The 23,594-nt window shown below is 47.0% G+C and overlaps 2 protein-coding genes across 4 annotated transcripts in view; one reads left to right on the top strand and one right to left on the bottom strand.

Annotated features, from left to right (window-relative positions):
- LOC142444429 (RNA-binding protein 4B) lies at positions 1–14,140 on the top strand. 3 transcript variants are annotated; one of them, XR_012783912.1, is made up of 4 exons: positions 1–137; positions 792–1,215; positions 2,456–2,740; positions 6,944–7,081. XR_012783912.1 is itself a non-coding variant. In XM_075545320.1 (4 exons), exons 2-3 carry the CDS (start codon positions 804–806, stop codon positions 7,612–7,614), a joined length of 1,083 nt encoding a protein of 360 aa, XP_075401435.1. In that variant the 5' UTR covers positions 1–137; positions 792–803; the 3' UTR covers positions 7,615–7,623; positions 9,900–14,136. The 3 variants fall into 3 exon arrangements, 2 of the variants coding, with proteins under 2 accessions (XP_075401435.1, XP_075401436.1); XM_075545320.1 differs by lacking the exon at positions 2,456–2,740 and adding an exon at positions 9,900–14,136 and having other exon boundaries at positions 6,944–7,623; XM_075545321.1 differs by lacking the exons at positions 2,456–2,740; positions 6,944–7,081 and adding an exon at positions 9,900–14,140.
- The window catches only part of LOC142444428 (RNA-binding protein 4), a 27,470-nt gene continuing 8,003 nt past the window's right edge, over positions 4,128–23,594 (bottom strand). The window contains exon 3 of the mRNA XM_075545318.1: positions 4,128–5,225. Within this exon, the coding sequence (XP_075401433.1) occupies positions 5,167–5,225 (59 nt within the window). The 3' untranslated portion in view covers positions 4,128–5,166. The remainder of the gene's footprint in view (positions 5,226–23,594) is intronic.

Genomic DNA, 23,594 nt, shown 5'->3' on the forward strand with positions numbered 1-23,594 from the left:
GGGAGGGCAGCAGTGCGCACTGGCGCGTGCGCGAGCCGGCGCGCGAGGAAGGGCCCGGTCGCGCCGAGGCTCGAGCGGCCGTCGCCATTTTGTAGGGTTCTCTCTGACGCGGGAGCCGCCGCCGCCGCCGCCGGGAGGTACGAGGGGGGGTCTTGTGAGTGTGGAGGCCGCCCCAGGGCGGACCGGGCCGTGCTCCTAGCGGGCCGCGCCGGCCTAGGACGCGGGGTTCACCCGTGGTGGCGTCGGGGTCCGGGGCGACAACGCGAGGAGGCGGGGCCGGGTCTCCGGAGGCGGGGCAGGGGTCGGCGCGAGTCTTTGTTGGGGTGAAGGAGCTGGAGGCTAGGCCCCCGAGGGCTCCCAGTTTGGATCCAAAGTGGGGCTTTTTATGCTCTGAGTAAGTCGTCGGGAAGTCGCGCTCGAAGGAGCGCTACACAGATTTCCCTCCAAAACCGTGCCACCGGGCACACTCGGATACGAGCCGCTCGCCTCCTGCTTGACCTCTTCCCCAAAGTCCCAGAAATTTGTTCTGAGACGCGAGACGGCACATCGGGTAATGTTGGGCCCGCTTTTGCGGGGATGGTCCGCTCGCTCACGTTTGCATCTGCACTTTTTGGAAGGACACCCCTCTCCGCGTCCATTGGGAAAGATGAATGGGCCGCTGTGGGAGGGTGTAGAAAGGGGGGCAGACAACCCTGGGCGAAAGTACCCTGCCATGCACCCACATTCCTGACCCCACTTCCAACATTGAAGTGAAGTCTTGGTGTCTGTGTTTGCCCGCCCCCCCCCCCCAGGCTGCTGTCAGGATGGTGAAGCTGTTCATCGGCAACCTGCCCCGGGAGGCCACCGAGCAGGAGATCCGCTCGCTCTTCGAGCAGTATGGGAAGGTGCTGGAGTGTGACATCATCAAGAACTACGGCTTTGTGCACATAGAGGACAAGACGGCGGCCGAGGATGCCATCCGCAACCTGCACCACTACAAGCTGCACGGGGTGAACATCAACGTGGAGGCCAGCAAGAACAAGAGCAAAGCGTCCACCAAGCTCCACGTGGGCAACATCAGCCCCACGTGCACCAACCAAGAGCTCCGGGCCAAGTTTGAGGAGTATGGGCCCGTCATCGAGTGTGACATCGTGAAGGACTATGCCTTCGTCCACATGGAGCGGGCGGAGGATGCAGTGGAGGCCATCAGGGGCCTGGACAACACCGAGTTTCAAGGTGAAATGCCCTGCGGTAGTCACAGTGGAGGGGGGGGGTTGGGTCTGGCTCAAGGGGGAAGAGATCAAAAGAGCTGGGGGTGGAGGGCATCGTCTCTTTCAGCCTATTTTAGCTGAAAACGGTAGTGTGTTGTACACTGCACAAGTTCCTAACTAGCACAAGTAGCTGTGCGCCTGAGTGGTAACCGAAAAGCAGGTGCTTCAAGCCCACCCAGAGGCCCCTCAAGTAAGAGCACCACCTTCAGAAGCCTGTGGAGCAGTTTCCCTCTGTGTACATGGCCACTGTCAGTGAGCATCAACTGGATGGCAAACCACACGCTCGCTGCTCGTAGGCAATTTACTGTAGGGCAAGCCAGCGTGTTTGGTGTGTTCAGGTTAGCCCAGACACGGCAGTGAGCTTCATTCATGAGCGCCACTCCTGAGTGAAGGCAGGACAGAGGTCTGACTTGCTGCTTTTATTAGGATTGGAAACTTGATGTTTGAGGGGTTTGTACTTTTTGTTTCTGCCTTGGGTCATGTAGTGGTAGAACGGGAAACGGCACTTAGAAGAAGCCGTAAGTCACAGTTAGGTGGTGAATCTGGATCTCGGGGAGTAACTTATGGGTACTCAAGTTTGCTCTGCCTGAGGACTATGCAAAGAAGCCTTGGGGACACTGTGGGTTAGGCATTAGGCTGCCAGCTGCAAGGTCAACAGTTCAAACCCACCAGCCACTGACTGCTCCCCTCAAGGTTTACCATCTCTGAAACCCTGCGTAGGGTGGCATGGCTGTGAGTCAGAATTGACTCCGTGGCAGTGGGTTGGGTTGGGTTTAGGAGAGCAGTGGTGGGGACGCAGTGGTTAAAGCACTTCACTGTTAACCAGAAAGTTTGGCAGTTCTAAACCGTTAGCCAGCTGCTGTTGCATAGGGGGGAGAGGGAGCAAGCAGTTCTGCCCCCAAGAAGATGGCAGCCTTGGCCACCATGTGGGGCAGTTCTCTGGCCTGTAGGGGCCCCTATGAGTGGCAGTCTCACCAAAGAAACTTCATCCACCACAAACAATGGCCAGGACTGCCCCTCCCCGTGTGCTACTAATTAATCCTGGGGAGGAAGAGACCCTTGAAGGAAGAGAGATGGTTACTACAAAAATCCAGTAGATGGAATCACAGCACTGCTTCTGTGGAGATTTCAGCAAGGGCATCATTTAGCATGTCGCATTATTCATACCAATAATAAAGGTATGTGTGTTGTCATTGATACCACAGGAGATCATCTGAAGACCGTCTAGAACTGTTCTGAAAAATATGATCGCCCCCAGCCACTGATCGCTCTGTAAGGTCACTGAAATGAAACGAGACTTTCAATTCTGACCCTCGGTTGTGCTGGCCTTGCGTCAGGCACTCGGGAGCCATGTGAGGCTGGTGGCGACCATGTTAAGCGCAGAGCGAGAACTTTTCCATCATCCTAGAAAGTTGTTGGACAGCCCTGCTCTACGAGTTTTTTGTTGGCTGTGTCATTTTGGACCACCCGCGCGCACAGCCGCTTTTCTGGTATGTAAGTCCACATATCCTTTTTGTCCTGAGCGCCACTGACAGGGTTCTTGAGAAGTGCATGAGGGTCCTGTGCTAAGAGAACAGAACCGCAGTAATGGGAGAAGCGGAAGCAGTGGCCAGGAAAGGGGAGGTGGTCGGCCGGCAGACATAGGAGCTTGGGAAAGGGGCTCCATCGGGCACCTGAGACTGACCCTTTATTGCCCTGGCTTTCACTCCTCTTGGGAGAAAGGGCCATGCTGGAAGGACTTACTGCAGACAAACTAGTTGCAGGACTTTGGACAAGCAGCCGAATCTCCCTGTGGTTTGTTCCCCACTGATAAATTAGAGGACGGATTTAGGGGGTGGGTGTTTGGCAATCTGATGAGGGTCTAGTGTCGTGTGGAATGGTGGTGCTTCTCATGGTTGCGAAGTGGTTTAGCCTGGCAGTTACGCTTTCCTTGTGTGCTTACGGCTTTATTTGTAGTTGTTATTTGGGAATAGTGCTGCGCTCCAGGTAGATTTAAAAATTATTCTCATCTTCAGTTGGTGAGGGTTGGGCAAATGGACAGTGAGGAGAGGAGGACGGAAAGGGCCTTGAGAACAAGCAAAGTGCAGATAAAATGGGTACAGACTACACCTCCGTACCTTTTAGTATTGGGTTGGGTAAAAGGAAAGAAAAATACCTATGAGGTTAAGTCTTCAAATAATGCTTTGTGGGAGAGTTGATAGAATGTTCTAAGTTTTTGGATGCAAAAATGATCTGTTTTCTGAACTTCCCCCTAATTCACAAAAGTTAATTTTTTAAAAAGTTTTCCCACTCGGGTTTCCCGCAAACAAAATGTGTCTGATACAAATTTTCTCTGTGATATACTTGTCTTTGTCTCGATGGGGGGTGCCTTCTTCTGGTGGAGGCTGCCGAGTCATGTAAATTCAAGCAGAAGTCATTAGAGTGACTTGCTTTGGAGATTCCCAAGGGTAATCGTGATAACTTTTCCTAAAAGACCCAGAAGGATCATGGAGGCTTATTATTGAAGAAAATGGGGGAAGGTCAAGAAGTTGAGCAATTTATTTTTTCCGTCATGAACATGCTGAGCCTGCTTTCTTTGAGGGTGGGTAGCAAGGGCTGTTCTCTAGAAGTTGTGTTGGGGTTCTCTCGAGCATCCACCCAATATCCCTGATCTGCCCTTTAGGGCTTCTTTCTGTTCCCCAAACATAGAAAATGTTTTAAAGGAGCACAACTTGAGCCCGTTTGGGATGTCAGAATTCCCATTTTGGAAGCACAAGATGCTGCATGGAGGTGTTCAGAGGTGGAAAGACTGCCTTCTGAAGGGTAGAGATCCAGATAGAGGCTATGTCAAGGAACAAGAACTTCACATTTTGATATTTTAGTTTAATAAGTTTCTGTTTAAAGCAATGTTTTTTGACTTAGTCTCCTTTAAAGGAAGTTAAAGTAATTGTGGGGGAGTTGGTTTGGGAAGGGGTGGTGTGGGGTTTGCTTGTTTAAACGTTTTATTAAGGTGGTGTAGCAAATCAGTTTTCTATTTACGCTGTCTCCATTTTGTTTATTGTTATTGATGGTGATTCCCACAGTATAGCATCACTTTTATCCTACTTCCTCCCTGTGTATCCTGTTTCCATTCCTCTGCCTTTCCTAGCCCTCTGAGCTTTGTCCTCAGGTAAATGCTGCCCTTTTAGTCTCAAATGATTGTTTTTAAAGAGGACATACATATAGCATGTCCTGCTTCTCTGTGTATGCCTGCTGCTTGCTTGTTTGAAATTGAGCAATGGGGACAGTTCTGGTCCAGACCTGGACAGTGGCTACGGGCCGTGGTCGTAGGGTTCTGTCAAGGCTCCAACCAGTAGAGCTGGTCTTTCCCCACATTTTCTCCTCCACTCTGTCAGGGCCTTCCTGTGTGACCCTGACGGAGACATTGATTGTGGTGCTGGGCACTGTCTCCTCCTGGTCTCACAGGGGGCAGGCTTATGTCCACACAGTCGGTCCAGTACTCCTTCAGACTGTTCCCATCTTGAGTTTTCTCCGCCCTTCTTTCCTCCAGGTGGGAGCTGCTTTATTACCTTTTAAGACTAGTTGGTACTCACCAAAGTAGGATGTAAAAGGGTAGTCTACATAGAACTTTCTGGCTGAGTTATTATGCCACTTGACCTTGACTGTCAGGCCATTGCCTCTAGGTATTTAGTTATTTCTAAGACATTTTCATAACTTTCCCTTTTGTGCCCCACCACATCATGAATATATTTGCAGCGTGGGTAAATTTTGTTACTGTTGGGTGCTGTCCAGTGGGGACATGAACGTTCGAGCCCTCTGCACAGCAGAATGAAACACTGCCTGCAGCCTCCTCCTCGCTGGTGCAGCTGCTCGGTCGGTGCATCTCCTTGAGGGTCTTCCTCTTGCTGCCCCTCAAGACCAGTTAGGACACCCTTTTTCAGGAACTGGTCTCTCCTGGTAACATGCCCAAAGTATGTACTCCTGTAGAATTAATTTCTGTCAAATGCAAAGGAGGAGAGTTAAAAACCTGCAGAAAAATTACATTTTCTTTAAATTTCTTCTATCCATAAACATGACGAGAGAAAGTTCCCCCCGGAGGATCCCTTGCAGTTATACCCAAAGTATAATTTAGGTACCAGGGTGTCATGTTTTGTTTTTGTTTGCGTGTTAAAAGCCTTTTCTGCCTCAGAAGAGCCCCACATCGGGCATCTTCTGAACCTTCACTTCTGTGTGATGAGACAGTCATTTCACTGTGTAGAGCTTGGGAGCAGAGACCACAGAATTAGGGGACACATGAGTCTTCCTGGATTTGCCTCCTCCCCAGCAACGGAACAGAATTGAACAGTCTACAGAAGCATTCAGGAGTCTGACGGTGTCTGTCTGTCTCTCTCACTCCTTCCCTCCCTCCCTCCCTCCACTGACACAGGTGGAGTGAGCACAGTAATGGGAGCCCAGGGTTTCTCAACGTGTTCAGAATTTGAACACTGTCATCTAGTCCAGCTTTCAAAGGAATCATTTTCTATTGGTTGGCAACAGGGTTCAATATCTTGTAACTTTAGATCTCAGGAAATCTTGAGGCATTTGGCCTCTGCTTAAAAAAAGGCAAGTATTAGAAAAGGTGGGAATCACAGCCATTTGGGCAGAAAGGCTTGGACTGAGGTGAGGGGTTTGCGCCTCTGCTCCCTTTGGCTTGAGCTCAGTCCTGCTGTGGGGTGGGGTTGTGAACTGTCTGAGGCAGTTCAGGGCTGAGGGACTACCAAGAACGATCCTTTCAAGAAGAGTATCTGGGATGCTTTCATCCGAAAGGGTCCCTGGGCCAAGCCTGCAGCGCCCCTCAGCTGCTCTTTGGTGCTGGTCATTCCCAGAAGCGGGGCTGTGGCTTGTGTGGTGGTGCCCATAAAGTTAGGCATTTCCTGGGGCCTGAGGGCTCAGCATACTTCCCCCAGGTGTTTCTGAGTGGTGGTGGTCAGGCTGGTCTCTTGTCCACAGTAAGTCTGGATTGCACCTTGAGAAGGGGAAAGTAAGGAGCCCTGGTGGAGTGGTGATTGCAGGTTGGGCTGTAATCTGTGTGGTCAGCAGTTCCGCTGGAGAAATACTGGGCTTTCTACTACATGAACAGTTACTGCTCTGAAAACCACAGGGGGCCGCTATGAGTCAGTGTTGACTTGATGGCAGCAAGTTTGGTTTGAGGGAAGGCTGAGGTGAAACCTGGAGAAGGTGGAGCAGCTGGTAAGCCATGGAGGAGCAGTGTGTCTGTCAGCCAATAGCACCCTCCGGCCCGCCCCACCTGCAGAACTGGCTGGAGGAAGCAAGCTGGACTGAAGGTGGCTGATTTTTTAAGCCACCTAAAGTGCTTGGGTTTCATGTGTCCCTCTCACCAGGACAGACTGGCAAGATGCTTCCAGTGGAGCTGAGTGGTGGTGGGTGTTAATATTCAAAGTGAGGGCAGGTTTTGAATGACTAACCCACAGAGAAGGGCGTACACTCTCAGTTCCCGAGGGGTGAGGACAGGAGGTTGTGAGAGGCGGGGGAGTAGAAAGTGTTGTCTGGTCTCGGAGGACTCTCCATCTCCTCATTATGTTATCTGGAACAGCTTCCTGAGTTAGGTTCACCGTGCGTGCACAAAGCTACAGAAAGTGCGTAGGGAGATGGACTTGCTTGTCGGGGAGGCTAGGGGGAGTTGTAGTAAAGCTCTTTGCATCTATTTCCTCAAGGCAAACGCATGCACGTGCAGTTGTCCACCAGCCGGCTGCGGACTGCGCCCGGGATGGGAGACCAGAGCGGCTGCTATCGGTGCGGGAAAGAGGGGCACTGGTCCAAAGAGTGCCCGGTAGACCGCACAGGCCGAGTAGCGGACTTCACGGAGCAGTACAACGAACAGTACGGGGCAATCCGCACGCCCTACACCATGGGCTACGGGGAGTCCGTGTACTACAACGATGCCTACGGAGCCCTTGACTACTACAAGCGTTACCGGGTCCGCTCATATGAGGCAGTGGCAGCGGCGGCAGCGGCCTCAGCGTACAACTATGCGGAGCAGACCGTGTCCCACTTGCCTCAAGTCCAGAACACAGCTGTGACCAATCAGCTCAACTCCACTTCCGTTGATCCCTATGACAGACACCTGCTGCCAAACTCAAGTGCGGCTGCCACTTCAGCTGCTATGGCGGCTGCAGCCGCCGCCACCACATCGTCATATTACGGAAGGGACAGGAGCCCTCTGCGCCGAGCTGCAGCGGTTCTCCCCACGGTTGGCGAGGGCTACGGTTACGGCCCGGAGAGTGAGCTGTCTCAGGCGTCAGCAGCTGCACGGAATTCTCTGTATGACATGGTTCGGTATGAGCGGGAGCAGTATGCAGACCGAGCCCGGTACTCAGCCTTTTAAAGACTGGAGGTGAGAGCGGGCAGGGTGTGCCTCAGAGTCCGTTTGGTTCTCTGGATAGAGACCCAGGTTTGCTAGAGGAAGCTAGAGCCGTCTGTGTGTTTAGGGCCGTATCCAGAAGGCACAATTAGTGTCTCACATTTTAGCGTAAGCCTGAGGCTCGTGCAGCCTTTGTGTGTGAGGCACTTTGGAGTGAATAACAGATTCAGTCTGTCAATGAAAATCGTATTCTTTAACCAGGTATGCATACATCTGGGTTACAGACCAGTAGGTAAGAGAACTAACATTTGCTGAGTGCCCTTTTTTCCCCGCTCCCTTACAAGTGAGAGAACCAAGGCTAGTAGAGGTGAATTATTTTGCCCAAATTCATTTGCTAACCCAGAGGTAGCATCGAGCCTCCAATTCCAGGCGAGCTACTTCCCAAACCCCTGCTCTTTCTACTGTAAGATCATGATGGTGTAGAGTCTGGGTTTGAGAGTTAGGAATAAAGGGAGAATTTAAATTTTAGACCGTTTGCTAGTAAAATCACTTCCTGAGTCAGGAGTCATTTACCAAAGGAGCCTATTCTTACACCATCTGTGTTCAAGCCAAAGAAGATTCTGTCGTTCTGATTGTTTCATTTCTAAGAGGCTTCCCGGAGAGCTGGCTGGTTTGATGCCTCTGCCCCAGGAGCCCTTTCTGCAGTGGTCACCCAGAGGCCCGGGTTCTGCACAGCTGCAATGTTATCGCTGCGCCGCACGCTTCCATTTCTTCCAGCCTTTTTTCTTTTGAGAGGGGCATTTAAGCAGTTCAAGCTGGTAATTTTTTAATGTGTATAAAACCCCATTCCTGATGACCCTGAATATTTTGTCTCCTACTTTAGGAAATGTATTCCAAAGGTGTTGACAGGGCAAGAATAACTGGGAGTATTAGGAAACGGATCAGTAAATCTCTTCATCTGAGTGGAAGTAGCTCAGGAGTTTATACACCTTCCCGTGGATTTTCTTGTGCATTGAAATTGAGGTAGCAATGTCAACCGAGTTACCAATGTTCCTAACTCATCCCTCTTTGGCTTAAGTGTAGAAGAAAAGAAATCATTGAAATGTGCCCTTTTGTGTAACTTGAAAAATAAGTATGGTGTGAACCTGTGGTCAGTTAACATCACACAGGGCTTGTGACAAGAGGACTGGGGATCAGAGGCGACCATCAGCAGCAGTGTGTGCCAGTTTGTGTTGCAGGCTTGAACTTCCATGGTTTGGTTTGTCATTTATGCAGAGAAAGATATGCCTCGGAAGTAAGATGGTATCACCCGTTCAATAACATCTATTTCTCTCACGTGTTTAATTTTAATATTGAATTAGTGCCTTGTGGTCTGTTAGGGTATTGTAAAGTGAATGTTGGCTGCGGGCAATGGCTGTTAAAGCTAACCTCTTTAGTGGTGACTCCTAAAAAAACTTACCTTCCAGGTGTGAACCTCACATGGACTGAATAACCTTGAGTTGTTGCAGTCCCAGGAGTCTGGATGAGGCTGCCAGGATGAAATACTCCACAACTATTGGGGAGCCAAATTCGGGTCTCACCCTAGCAGAACGGATCCAAGAGCGTGGCAACTTTTGAAGTCGATTGACACAGATCCAGACCAAGATTTGGCCCTTTGTAATAAGTAGAGGGACTTGGTGTGAGTTCACTCTGGGATTCCCATCATCAGTGGAAGGATTAGGAAACGTTTGCAGTGATTTCATCTTTTGATTTGGAAAGGGAGATGTGGCCAGTTAGGGAACACTGGGGGGATCGGGCCTCTCTCTGCCTCCGACTGACTGGGGTAGAGTTTAGTAAATGACCTCTCCTAGATACCCTTTGCTTTGTGAGTTTCATTTTTGGAAAACTTGCTGCAAAAGATGAACATTAAAAAGGCAGAGTAGTGCATTTGGCCATTTTTTGAGATCTGGGCGTCCTCGCTTTTCTTGGACCCCAGAATTAAAATTGTGGTTCTTGATAATGTTCATCTGTCCTTTGTTACAGCCACAGTAGCTCTGTTAACGGGGAGGGAGGGAGGGTGGGGTGTAAAAAGAGATGGTTGAGAAAATCAAAACACAGCAGTCTTCCAGAGACTGTAGCTGTGAGTAGAGGCCTCTCTACTGATGAATAGCTTCCCGGGTAATTACAGAAGTTAGATGGTCGAGCCACACTCACGTGGTTTTGCCTGCTTTCGTTTCCCCCTGGCATACAGGACTGGACCAGGGCCCCTGGACTCGGAGCTGAGCTGCCCCTGGCATTGCGTAAGCCTCTTGTGTTGTGCTTTCTTTCAGGTAGGATAATTGCGGACTGAACCCTCGGGCTGCGGTCATAATATGAGAGCTTGCTCCGCGCGGTCCCCTTTGCCGGGATGTTTCCATTGCTTCATGTTTCAGTAAACAAAGGAGTTTGTGACCAACTATGTTTTCTCTCTTAATTCTTCTAAATTGACTTTTCTTTCTTCCTGATATTGGTCTCTGTAGCCTCTCTGTTCCTTACACTGTCAAGCCTCTGAGCAGCTCTAGGTAAGGATTGCGCTACCCACCCCACTCCCTTTTCTGCCACTAGCGCCCACGCAGCTTGCTTTCCTTGGGAGGTGAGCCTGCTTCCCTGCAACCACACCTGTCCCTTTCAAATGACCGTGGTGGCCACCAGCCTTCCTCTTCTCTGTCCCCTCTGGACTCTTTTTGACACTAAAACTAATCTGAAATTGCTAGGGCCTTTGGGGGCCTGGGTGGGATCTTAGGTTATTGTTTTGTTTTTATGTCTGACTTGTGATCGTGATGCAGCCTTTGCTAAAATTCAGCCTTGTTTTCACTCCACTTCCTCCCCCCACCCTTTTTGACAAATAAACATTTCTAACACTTGAGTAGCTCTTGGTGCTTGTGTGGCTGTCATTAATCTTCAGTATCTCAGCTCCTTTCCAGTTATGCTATCTTCCAACTTCAGAAGACCGCAGGACAGAAATGTTGAGGGGGGGTACTGGCTTCAGCTGGGTGGTGAATCTTAGGCTGCAGAGTATGAGGAACTAGTGGGCAGATAACTTTCCTTGAAGTAACCAGCACCACTGCTTCTGACGTGAAGGCTAGCAAACCCCATTTCATGTAGTAGATTAAATGCCCGGGAGAGACCCTGCATTGGGAAGGCGAGGCCAGCATCTCTCCAAAGGGATTTTTAGTTCAACTCAATTAGCTTCAGCTCAGCATCCCTTTGGTGTCTCAAGCTAAAATGGAAGACAGCCTAGTTCATATACTGTAAATTTGATTTTGAGCTATTTTAAAAGGTCTTTTGCTGTTCAAACTATTTTAGCATTAGCTATTATGGGGAAAAAAAAGTCCAGGTATTTTGTATTAAAAGAGTGACTTTTTTTTTGACATTTCATATTTTTTTAAGTACCTGTAAAATGAATTTCCTGATTGACTTAATCCTATTTAAGGTTCCTGTATGGAACCATTTTGTTAATATATACAAGGAGGTACCCCCCCAAAAAATGATTAAAAGCTCCACTGGGCAGAGCGTTCTTAATACACATTTTTCCTGCTAGGTAAGCATCTGGTTCTGAGTTAGTGTACCCAGTGGGAAGGTTCTCTGATCACAGTGAATTTATTTTGTAAAAGCAGTTTCACACTCAAACCTCATTTTTTGTGATGGCTGATTTCAGAGGACAGCATCTGGCTGTGAAATTCTGTTCCTGATGGGGGAAAATGCCGCAGAAACTGTTGTGATGTTGAACACCGCTTACAAGGACAGTGCATGGGAACAATCAAGTGTAAGAGTGGGTTTCTAGTTTCAAAAAGGGTGGAAATATTGATGGCTAACCTCGTTCTGGATGTCCATCAACTTCCTGAATGGGCAAAAAAGTCGACATAGTTCATTCTACCAGGTCAGAGTGTTAATCAAGAGGGTAATAGTGTGTGACCAAAAGGCCTAATTTGTGGCAGATGAACCAGTTTTGCCACCAGACAATGCACCTGCTCATGCAGCCACCTCGGTGTGCCACTGTTTGCAAAAAAACAGCATGCCTCTCTTGCCCTTCCCAGCTTACTCACCTCACCTGACCTCACTCCATGGGACTTCTTTTTGTATCCAAGACTAGGGACATGAAAGGACAGTGAAGAACAAAACAAGAGAGGTGCTGTCAGCCATCCAAACAGATGAGTTTGAAAAATGTTTCCAAGAATGGAATCACAGATTTGAACAATGTATTAAGTGTAATGAAGAGTAAGTGTGATAAAGTGGTTTTGTAAAAAAAAAAATTTAATATAGTTTTTTGGGGGGATGACTTTTTGTACCTACTCCTTTATATATTAGTATGTATATATAAATAGCATATATGTAATATAAGACATGTATTCCAGGTAAGCTTTAAGAAAAGGTAGAATTTCTCAAGGATTTACTTTGGCTCCAAATGAACACTGGTAAAAGCAGCAGTCAGGAAATCAAGACGTGTATTTCAGTGGGCAACTCCGTCCGAGCCTTTTGTAAAGCACTGAAGAAAGTTGTCGTTTTGAAAGGACTAGGATGCACTGAATAAGCCATGGTTTTTGTGGCCACCTCATCTATGTGAAAGCTGGACAATAAATAAGGAAGATACATTGATACGTTAGAATGAATGGTGTTAGGAGAGAAAATTAAACTAGACTCCCAGAACAGGTCTGTCTTGGAAGAGGTACAGCTAGAATGCTCCTTAGAGGCCAGGATGGTGAGATGGCCTCTCACATACTTTGGGCCTGTTCTCAGTAGAGGCCAGTCCTTGGAGAAGGACATAGTGCTTGGTAAGGTAGCTGTCAATGAAAACGAGAAAGACCTTCAAGATAAAACTGAACGGTGGCTACAATGAGGAGCTGGGACATGGAAATTGGGAGGACGGGACAGGCTTCCGTCTGGTGCATGAGTTGGAACCACTTGATGACACCTAACAACATGGGAAATTTGGCATGTAAATTCTGACTGCTGGTGAACCTAATGTGAAACAACATCCACTGCCATAATATGGACTCAGCCACCTATGAGACAGTAGAACTGCCCTAGTGGGTTTCTGAGACTAACTTTACTGGCGTAGAAAGCCTTCTCTCCCATAAAGCTGCCAGTGGTTTCAAACTGCCCACCTTGTAGATTGCAGCCCAAGATATAATTTCCAACCAGTTACACAGCCAAGGCTCAGTTTCGCCTATTTTTATACTTGATCCTGAGAATAAGGGTCCAGACAACGGGAGTGGGGGTAGGTAAAGATAACCCGGAGAAGTTACCCTGTACACACACGCTTTCACATCCCCCAGGGAGGGACAATTGCCCTTGCTTACAAAAGGAAAAATACAGAGATTTGCCTGTGGTTGATCTGCAAGGCACAGGGCAAGCCAGGAAATGATATGCAGACGGTGGTTCTGCTGGCCTCACCATAGTTTCTGATCCTCTTCTGCTGGGGCCTGATGACTTATTGGCAGTTTAGAATATCTTGAGAAGCAAATGTGTCCAGTGAAACTTTAGGTGGCGATGGAAGTTCCCTTGTAACTGGTTGTAGCTTACAGTGATCAAACCACTTGTGCTACTAAGTGCTGAAACATGACGAATGTAGATGAGGTGGAACTTTACATTACAGTAAGCGGCTACTTTACAGCAGTTTAGAGGATGAGTCGGGTTTCCTAGTGAGCCCTGCAGAAGTTATAAAAGATCTTCTCACAACCCATCTCTTCACTCCTTCCAAAAGAGGAGAACTGAGGAAAGGGTTTGTTTTTAGTCCTTAAAAAGTGTTCTTAGATAAGAAATGCACTTTATAGGTGTACAAGACTCCCTTTCGTTCCTAGAGCAGTCTCTCAGCATCTCATGGAGCCCCTCCCTCTATAAGCTCCTATGGCAGTGGTTCTCAACCTTCTAACTCCTCATGCTCTGGTGACTCCACAACCATAACATTTTCACTGTTTCACAAGTTAATTTTGCTGCTGTTGTGAATTTGGCAACCCCTGTGAAAGGGATGTTCAACCCCAAAAGGGGTTGCAACCCCCAGGTTGAGAACCACTGTCCTAGACTCTTTGTACCTGCTCTGAGTCCCAGAGTCTGGGGGCATGGTGATGACGCCTGCTTTGATCACATTTATGATAAGTTCCAAGGAAGGACCAGTACCGCGTGATGGCTTTTCCATCAAAGGAAGCAATGGCACACTGGAGAACCCTCATCAGGGCACAAACAAATAGCCAGAGAGGCAGTGCAGTAGCCATCTGACAGGGCACCATGTGGTGGTAAAGAATTGCATGTTTCCGGAAATAACAGGTTTCAATTTTAGAAGTATCAAGATCAAGTATCTCTTAAAAGACCACTTATTAGAGGAGGAGAGTGCGTAGCATTATGCAGGGACTTTATGGAATAATGAAACTGGGATATGACAAGTAATTTATAAATTATTAAGGGTTCATGGGGGAGCAGAGTAGGGGAAAAAATGAGGATGTGATGCCAGGGGCTTGGGTGGAGAGCAAGTGTTTTGAGAGTGATGAGGGCAATGAATGTACAGATGTGCTTTACACAATTGATGTATGTATGGATTGTGATAAGAGTTGTATGAGCCCCTAATAAAACGATTAAAAAATTGGAGATAATAGAGTTTTCCCACATAATTCTTGAAACCCCCTTGTATAATTGTAAGAGGTGGTCTGGTATCTACCAAGAGCCCTGGTAGCAGTGTGGGTTACATGTTAGTCTACTAACCATGAAGTCAGTAGTTCAAAACCACCAGCCAACCTGCCATAAAGCATCACAGCCTTGGAAACCCAAGGGGCACTTCTACCCTGCGTGGAGTCTGAGTCAGAATTGACTCAATGGCAAAAGAAATGACATTTGTTTCATATCCCAAACTGCTAAAGGCACACTCACCCCGGGCTCTGTGCCTTGTCCATTTCCTCCTGCAACACCACCTCAGGAAACCTGTTTTGTCACCTTAATTCCCAGGGAGCTGCTTTGGTTTCTTTCCCCAGAAAAACAACTGAAATCTGTCCCTTCAAGTACAGACAATACTGGACAGGGGTACTGAGGAAACCAAGAGGGTAGGGCTGTTGGGAAAAACCAAGCTTTAAGCTTTGCAAACTCAGAAAACAGGCGCAGGTGAGAACAGAGTCCACTGACTTCCACTTGTGGAGTTCTTCCCGTGAGCTAAGCACTGCCTCTTCTGAGTCACACCTCCTGGCTGCACCATCCCTGCCTATCACTTCAGTGTACAACTTTACCTGCCATAAAGGTTCAAACACAAGTCTACTGTGTTGGAAGATCTGAAAAGAGGGAAAAAAAAGTTTGAAAAGAGAACTCTTAAAAAAAAAAAAAAGAACTCTTATTGTGACAAAGTACTTTCATATACTATTGTCCCAAACATGATTCAGCACAGCTAGAAACACAAGTCAATGGATAGTCCATTATCCCACCCTCTCCTCACTCAAAAATTCACTGCCATCGAATTGATGTGGCCCTTATAAGACAAGGTCTGCCCCTGTGGGTTTCTGAGGCTGACTCTTAACTCTACAGGAATAGAAAGCCCCAACCCCCATCTCTCCCTAGCAGCAGCTGGTGGTTTCTAACTCTGACCTTGAAGTTGGCCGCCCACATAACCACGCGCCATTTTCTCCATGTTTCTAGAGATGCTCACAGTTCTCCACTTTGCACGTTCAGGAATGATCTGATTTTTCTTACAGAAGAATGTGGCATTCAGACACATGCCCACCCATCCACACTGCCCTTCCCTCTCAACCTCCCAATTATTTTACTATTTGGTGCTGACAGGAATGTGACTATTCAGTTGAGCGACAAAACTATTTTTTGGTACAAGTTCTTGTCAGCAGTTGACGTTGACCTCATTTTCTATGTACTCATCGGCAAGTCAAAGAGCCCTGGGGGCACGGTCGGTAACTGCCCAGCTGCTAATCAAAGGCCAGCGGCCAAGTTCCCCCAGTCCCTCCCTGGGAGCATCAAGCAGCAGGGGCTTCTTTAAAGATCTCAGCCTTGAAAACCCTCAGGGGGAGGGAGGGGGGGCAGCAACTCTATAGGGTTACTAGGCGTCAGAATAGACTCAATGACAGACTTGGTTTCATGAGTAATTCAATCCCCAACTGCACAGCAATGTCATGTTCCCACCTCGCAACCACTGCTCTTCAAGCCTGCAGCAGTCACAGTCCAGGGGCTTCTCATGGTCGTCATGCTGGGAATCTCTTGAGCCTCTGCCTGGGGCTGTGTGTGAATTAGGAGTACTATGCAAACTGGATCCCAGAAATGTGAAAGCCCTTACCACGGAAGCGCAATGGTCTACCTCTCTCACCGCACCCTCTAGTCAACTTTAGTGCCGAGGGAGGGCAGTGGTTTAATTTGAACATTCATCCAAGTAAGCCTCAATTTAGGATATGCCTGGAAAATGAAGTCAAAGTTCAGAGGTCTGACACCACAATCAGGAGAAAGACAAGGAGACTTGAGCACGCAGGGGCAGCCGGAAGCGATCTTGTGGAGGCAAGGTGAGGACAGGATAGAGTTGGCAGCTCCAACACAACTCTAAATGTTGCTGTGAAAGAAACCTTGTTCATGTGATTAATATAATCAATCTGAAGGGGGCTTAATAATAATTACAATTCCAAGTAAAGTGAGTAGACCTAATCCAATCAGCCAAAGGCCTTCAGAGCTTCTGACGTGAAGGCTAGCAAACCCCATTTCATGTAGTAGATTAAATGCCCGGGAGAGACCCTGCATTGGGAAGGCGAGGCCAGCATCTCTCCAAAGGGATTTTTAGTTCAACTCAATTAGCTTCAGCTCAGCATCCCTTTGGTGTCTCAAGCTAAAATGGAAGACAGCCTAGTTCATATACTGTAAATTTGATTTTGAGCTATTTTAAAAGGTCTTTTGCTGTTCAAACTATTTTAGCATTAGCTATTATGGGGAAAAAAAAGTCCAGGTATTTTGTATTAAAAGAGTGACTTTTTTTTTGACATTTCATATTTTTTTAAGTACCTGTAAAATGAATTTCCTGATTGACTTAATCCTATTTAAGGTTCCTGTATGGAACCATTTTGTTAATATATACAAGGAGGTACCCCCCCAAAAAATGATTAAAAGCTCCACTGGGCAGAGCGTTCTTAATACACATTTTTCCTGCTAGGTAAGCATCTGGTTCTGAGTTAGTGTACCCAGTGGGAAGGTTCTCTGATCACAGTGAATTTATTTTGTAAAAGCAGTTTCACACTCAAACCTCATTTTTTGTGATGGCTGATTTCAGAGGACAGCATCTGGCTGTGAAATTCTGTTCCTGATGGGGGAAAATGCCGCAGAAACTGTTGTGATGTTGAACACCGCTTACAAGGACAGTGCATGGGAACAATCAAGTGTAAGAGTGGGTTTCTAGTTTCAAAAAGGGTGGAAATATTGATGGCTAACCTCGTTCTGGATGTCCATCAACTTCCTGAATGGGCAAAAAAGTCGACATAGTTCATTCTACCAGGTCAGAGTGTTAATCAAGAGGGTAATAGTGTGTGACCAAAAGGCCTAATTTGTGGCAGATGAACCAGTTTTGCCACCAGACAATGCACCTGCTCATGCAGCCACCTCGGTGTGCCACTGTTTGCAAAAAAACAGCATGCCTCTCTTGCCCTTCCCAGCTTACTCACCTCACCTGACCTCACTCCATGGGACTTCTTTTTGTATCCAAGACTAGGGACATGAAAGGACAGTGAAGAACAAAACAAGAGAGGTGCTGTCAGCCATCCAAACAGATGAGTTTGAAAAATGTTTCCAAGAATGGAATCACAGATTTGAACAATGTATTAAGTGTAATGAAGAGTAAGTGTGATAAAGTGGTTTTGTAAAAAAAAAAATTTAATATAGTTTTTTGGGGGGATGACTTTTTGTACCTACTCCTTTATATATTAGTATGTATATATAAATAGCATATATGTAATATAAGACATGTATTCCAGGTAAGCTTTAAGAAAAGGTAGAATTTCTCAAGGATTTACTTTGGCTCCAAATGAACACTGGTAAAAGCAGCAGTCAGGAAATCAAGACGTGTATTTCAGTGGGCAACTCCGTCCGAGCCTTTTGTAAAGCACTGAAGAAAGTTGTCGTTTTGAAAGGACTAGGATGCACTGAATAAGCCATGGTTTTTGTGGCCACCTCATCTATGTGAAAGCTGGACAATAAATAAGGAAGATACATTGATACGTTAGAATGAATGGTGTTAGGAGAGAAAATTAAACTAGACTCCCAGAACAGGTCTGTCTTGGAAGAGGTACAGCTAGAATGCTCCTTAGAGGCCAGGATGGTGAGATGGCCTCTCACATACTTTGGGCCTGTTCTCAGTAGAGGCCAGTCCTTGGAGAAGGACATAGTGCTTGGTAAGGTAGCTGTCAATGAAAACGAGAAAGACCTTCAAGATAAAACTGAACGGTGGCTACAATGAGGAGCTGGGACATGGAAATTGGGAGGACGGGACAGGCTTCCGTCTGGTGCATGAGTTGGAACCACTTGATGACACCTAACAACATGGGAAATTTGGCATGTAAATTCTGACTGCTGGTGAACCTAATGTGAAACAACATCCACTGCCATAATATGGACTCAGCCACCTATGAGACAGTAGAACTGCCCTAGTGGGTTTCTGAGACTAACTTTACTGGCGTAGAAAGCCTTCTCTCCCATAAAGCTGCCAGTGGTTTCAAACTGCCCACCTTGTAGATTGCAGCCCAAGATATAATTTCCAACCAGTTACACAGCCAAGGCTCAGTTTCGCCTATTTTTATACTTGATCCTGAGAATAAGGGTCCAGACAACGGGAGTGGGGGTAGGTAAAGATAACCCGGAGAAGTTACCCTGTACACACACGCTTTCACATCCCCCAGGGAGGGACAATTGCCCTTGCTTACAAAAGGAAAAATACAGAGATTTGCCTGTGGTTGATCTGCAAGGCACAGGGCAAGCCAGGAAATGATATGCAGACGGTGGTTCTGCTGGCCTCACCATAGTTTCTGATCCTCTTCTGCTGGGGCCTGATGACTTATTGGCAGTTTAGAATATCTTGAGAAGCAAATGTGTCCAGTGAAACTTTAGGTGGCGATGGAAGTTCCCTTGTAACTGGTTGTAGCTTACAGTGATCAAACCACTTGTGCTACTAAGTGCTGAAACATGACGAATGTAGATGAGGTGGAACTTTACATTACAGTAAGCGGCTACTTTACAGCAGTTTAGAGGATGAGTCGGGTTTCCTAGTGAGCCCTGCAGAAGTTATAAAAGATCTTCTCACAACCCATCTCTTCACTCCTTCCAAAAGAGGAGAACTGAGGAAAGGGTTTGTTTTTAGTCCTTAAAAAGTGTTCTTAGATAAGAAATGCACTTTATAGGTGTACAAGACTCCCTTTCGTTCCTAGAGCAGTCTCTCAGCATCTCATGGAGCCCCTCCCTCTATAAGCTCCTATGGCAGTGGTTCTCAACCTTCTAACTCCTCATGCTCTGGTGACTCCACAACCATAACATTTTCACTGTTTCACAAGTTAATTTTGCTGCTGTTGTGAATTTGGCAACCCCTGTGAAAGGGATGTTCAACCCCAAAAGGGGTTGCAACCCCCAGGTTGAGAACCACTGTCCTAGACTCTTTGTACCTGCTCTGAGTCCCAGAGTCTGGGGGCATGGTGATGACGCCTGCTTTGATCACATTTATGATAAGTTCCAAGGAAGGACCAGTACCGCGTGATGGCTTTTCCATCAAAGGAAGCAATGGCACACTGGAGAACCCTCATCAGGGCACAAACAAATAGCCAGAGAGGCAGTGCAGTAGCCATCTGACAGGGCACCATGTGGTGGTAAAGAATTGCATGTTTCCGGAAATAACAGGTTTCAATTTTAGAAGTATCAAGATCAAGTATCTCTTAAAAGACCACTTATTAGAGGAGGAGAGTGCGTAGCATTATGCAGGGACTTTATGGAATAATGAAACTGGGATATGACAAGTAATTTATAAATTATTAAGGGTTCATGGGGGAGCAGAGTAGGGGAAAAAATGAGGATGTGATGCCAGGGGCTTGGGTGGAGAGCAAGTGTTTTGAGAGTGATGAGGGCAATGAATGTACAGATGTGCTTTACACAATTGATGTATGTATGGATTGTGATAAGAGTTGTATGAGCCCCTAATAAAACGATTAAAAAATTGGAGATAATAGAGTTTTCCCACATAATTCTTGAAACCCCCTTGTATAATTGTAAGAGGTGGTCTGGTATCTACCAAGAGCCCTGGTAGCAGTGTGGGTTACATGTTAGTCTACTAACCATGAAGTCAGTAGTTCAAAACCACCAGCCAACCTGCCATAAAGCATCACAGCCTTGGAAACCCAAGGGGCACTTCTACCCTGCGTGGAGTCTGAGTCAGAATTGACTCAATGGCAAAAGAAATGACATTTGTTTCATATCCCAAACTGCTAAAGGCACACTCACCCCGGGCTCTGTGCCTTGTCCATTTCCTCCTGCAACACCACCTCAGGAAACCTGTTTTGTCACCTTAATTCCCAGGGAGCTGCTTTGGTTTCTTTCCCCAGAAAAACAACTGAAATCTGTCCCTTCAAGTACAGACAATACTGGACAGGGGTACTGAGGAAACCAAGAGGGTAGGGCTGTTGGGAAAAACCAAGCTTTAAGCTTTGCAAACTCAGAAAACAGGCGCAGGTGAGAACAGAGTCCACTGACTTCCACTTGTGGAGTTCTTCCCGTGAGCTAAGCACTGCCTCTTCTGAGTCACACCTCCTGGCTGCACCATCCCTGCCTATCACTTCAGTGTACAACTTTACCTGCCATAAAGGTTCAAACACAAGTCTACTGTGTTGGAAGATCTGAAAAGAGGGAAAAAAAAGTTTGAAAAGAGAACTCTTAAAAAAAAAAAAAGAACTCTTATTGTGACAAAGTACTTTCATATACTATTGTCCCAAACATGATTCAGCACAGCTAGAAACACAAGTCAATGGATAGTCCATTATCCCACCCTCTCCTCACTCAAAAATTCACTGCCATCGAATTGATGTGGCCCTTATAAGACAAGGTCTGCCCCTGTGGGTTTCTGAGGCTGACTCTTAACTCTACAGGAATAGAAAGCCCCAACCCCCATCTCTCCCTAGCAGCAGCTGGTGGTTTCTAACTCTGACCTTGAAGTTGGCCGCCCACATAACCACGCGCCATTTTCTCCATGTTTCTAGAGATGCTCACAGTTCTCCACTTTGCACGTTCAGGAATGATCTGATTTTTCTTACAGAAGAATGTGGCATTCAGACACATGCCCACCCATCCACACTGCCCTTCCCTCTCAACCTCCCAATTATTTTACTATTTGGTGCTGACAGGAATGTGACTATTCAGTTGAGCGACAAAACTATTTTTTGGTACAAGTTCTTGTCAGCAGTTGACGTTGACCTCATTTTCTATGTACTCATCGGCAAGTCAAAGAGCCCTGGGGGCACGGTCGGTAACTGCCCAGCTGCTAATCAAAGGCCAGCGGCCAAGTTCCCCCAGTCCCTCCCTGGGAGCATCAAGCAGCAGGGGCTTCTTTAAAGATCTCAGCCTTGAAAACCCTCAGGGGGAGGGAGGGGGGGCAGCAACTCTATAGGGTTACTAGGCGTCAGAATAGACTCAATGACAGACTTGGTTTCATGAGTAATTCAATCCCCAACTGCACAGCAATGTCATGTTCCCACCTCGCAACCACTGCTCTTCAAGCCTGCAGCAGTCACAGTCCAGGGGCTTCTCATGGTCGTCATGCTGGGAATCTCTTGAGCCTCTGCCTGGGGCTGTGTGTGAATTAGGAGTACTATGCAAACTGGATCCCAGAAATGTGAAAGCCCTTACCACGGAAGCGCAATGGTCTACCTCTCTCACCGCACCCTCTAGTCAACTTTAGTGCCGAGGGAGGGCAGTGGTTTAATTTGAACATTCATCCAAGTAAGCCTCAATTTAGGATATGCCTGGAAAATGAAGTCAAAGTTCAGAGGTCTGACACCACAATCAGGAGAAAGACAAGGAGACTTGAGCACGCAGGGGCAGCCGGAAGCGATCTTGTGGAGGCAAGGTGAGGACAGGATAGAGTTGGCAGCTCCAACACAACTCTAAATGTTGCTGTGAAAGAAACCTTGTTCATGTGATTAATATAATCAATCTGAAGGGGGCTTAATAATAATTACAATTCCAAGTAAAGTGAGTAGACCTAATCCAATCAGCCAAAGGCCTTCAGAGCTTAAACTGAGGTGTCCGCCTCAGACTAACCCAGGCTACCCCATGTTCCCAGCCTGTCAGCCATGTGGGGTTCAGATAGGCCAGCCCACATAATCACGAGTGAACTCCCTTGGCTAGGCCTCATCCTCTGTATCCTTAGCTTGGTTTCTGGAGAATCCCAAAACAGGCATTAAACCTTATTCAACTTTGTATTCTCCACAAGGCAACTTAGACATAGCAGGCAATTGGTGAGTTCTTAGCAAACTGCATACCCAGCATGTATGGAAATGTTCATTATACTGTACTGAACAGAGTAGCAAATGGTCAGTGACTATGGAGAATCAGTGTACTAAAAGGCATTTAGTTACCCTTGAGGAACTAATGTACTATGCCTTAGGTAGGTGATGGTAATCGAATTTTTGTTAATTACACTGCAAAGTGTGATCTGAATGAAAATCAAAAATACTATTAAAGAGGCTTCGAAAAACTCATGGGCAGTCCATCCATTACGTTGTAATTCCATTTCCCTACAAACTCTTTGAAACTTCCAATTGAAAACCAGCAAGTTTAAAGACTTTCAAATCACCCTTACAGAAAACTCCATTTTAGAGCTCATTATGTCCATTTCCTTAGTATTTTTCCTCTCCATCAAGAGTAAACGAAGAACTACAGATGAACACAGCATTGTCAGGTGAGATTCTGGAAGCCACAGGGAAACCTATTACTGGGACATCAGGGTCACAAAGACAGAAATGAGTGGATTTTAACCAGTTTTATAAAACCACCAGAGCGTCGCAATGTTTCAGCCCAGTTCAGCCACTCCTAGGCAGTCGGAACTTTTAACGTGGGTAAGCCAGAACTGTAAAAACACAAGGTCAAAGCCCTGATAGGAACACAACTTAAGGACCACTTCCATGTTGCATAGCAATCATCTCAAACCAAACCCACTGGCTTCAATCAATGCACTCAAGGGCTCCGAGGTGGTGAATCTTAACGAGCAGATGGTCTATTCCCCTACAGAGCAGCTGATGGGCTTGAACTATCAGCCTGGCTTTAGCAGTCCAACAATTACCCAACAGCACAACTCTCTCGATTAGCTAAGCCTGAAACAGTGAGTGCCTCATTTGAGATGGCGGCAGACCACTTCTTTAAACGTCCCTTCCCATCTCGTGTCCTGGCAATAAAATAACCCAAGCTCCTGTAAGAACCCACTAGTCCCCTTCAATCGACCACTGCAGGCCTCCCACCTGTCCTTTTGGTTACTCTTCCACCTCTCAAAAACTATATTTATAGTCTATTCCACTTGTCAGTCGACTTAGTTCAATTGGGACTGTCCCAGTTAGGTTTACTAGGCCCCTTCATGGTTCAGGAGAGTTGACCTAGTAAACCTACGTGGGAAACTATGGTAGTTCAAACCCACCAGCTGCTCCAGGCAGGATGTGGCAGCTTTGGAAACTTCCAGACAGTTCTACTCCATCCTCTGAAGTCCATCACTGGCTTGGAATGACTCAATGACAAATTTTTCGTTTGGCCCAGTCAGCAGTGAGGGGCCATCCACCTACACAAACCCATCTGCGCTTACGTTACCATTCTCACCCACAAATGGAAGCTCCACAGCTAAGACCACCACCTTACAGTCAATTTCAATCAACACTGGGTGTGAAATAAGGTAGGTGGCCAAAAGAAGTACAAAGAGAACCAGCCATGTAAGTGGAGAAAAAAAATACGGGCAAACTCAGGAAGGGGGCTGGCTCCCCTAGAAATGCAGAATGCTGACCACTATTGGC

The sequence above is a fragment of the Tenrec ecaudatus genome, chromosome 4 (genome assembly GCF_050624435.1).
Source record: "Tenrec ecaudatus isolate mTenEca1 chromosome 4, mTenEca1.hap1, whole genome shotgun sequence".
Taxonomy (NCBI): Eukaryota; Metazoa; Chordata; class Mammalia; order Afrosoricida; family Tenrecidae; genus Tenrec; species Tenrec ecaudatus.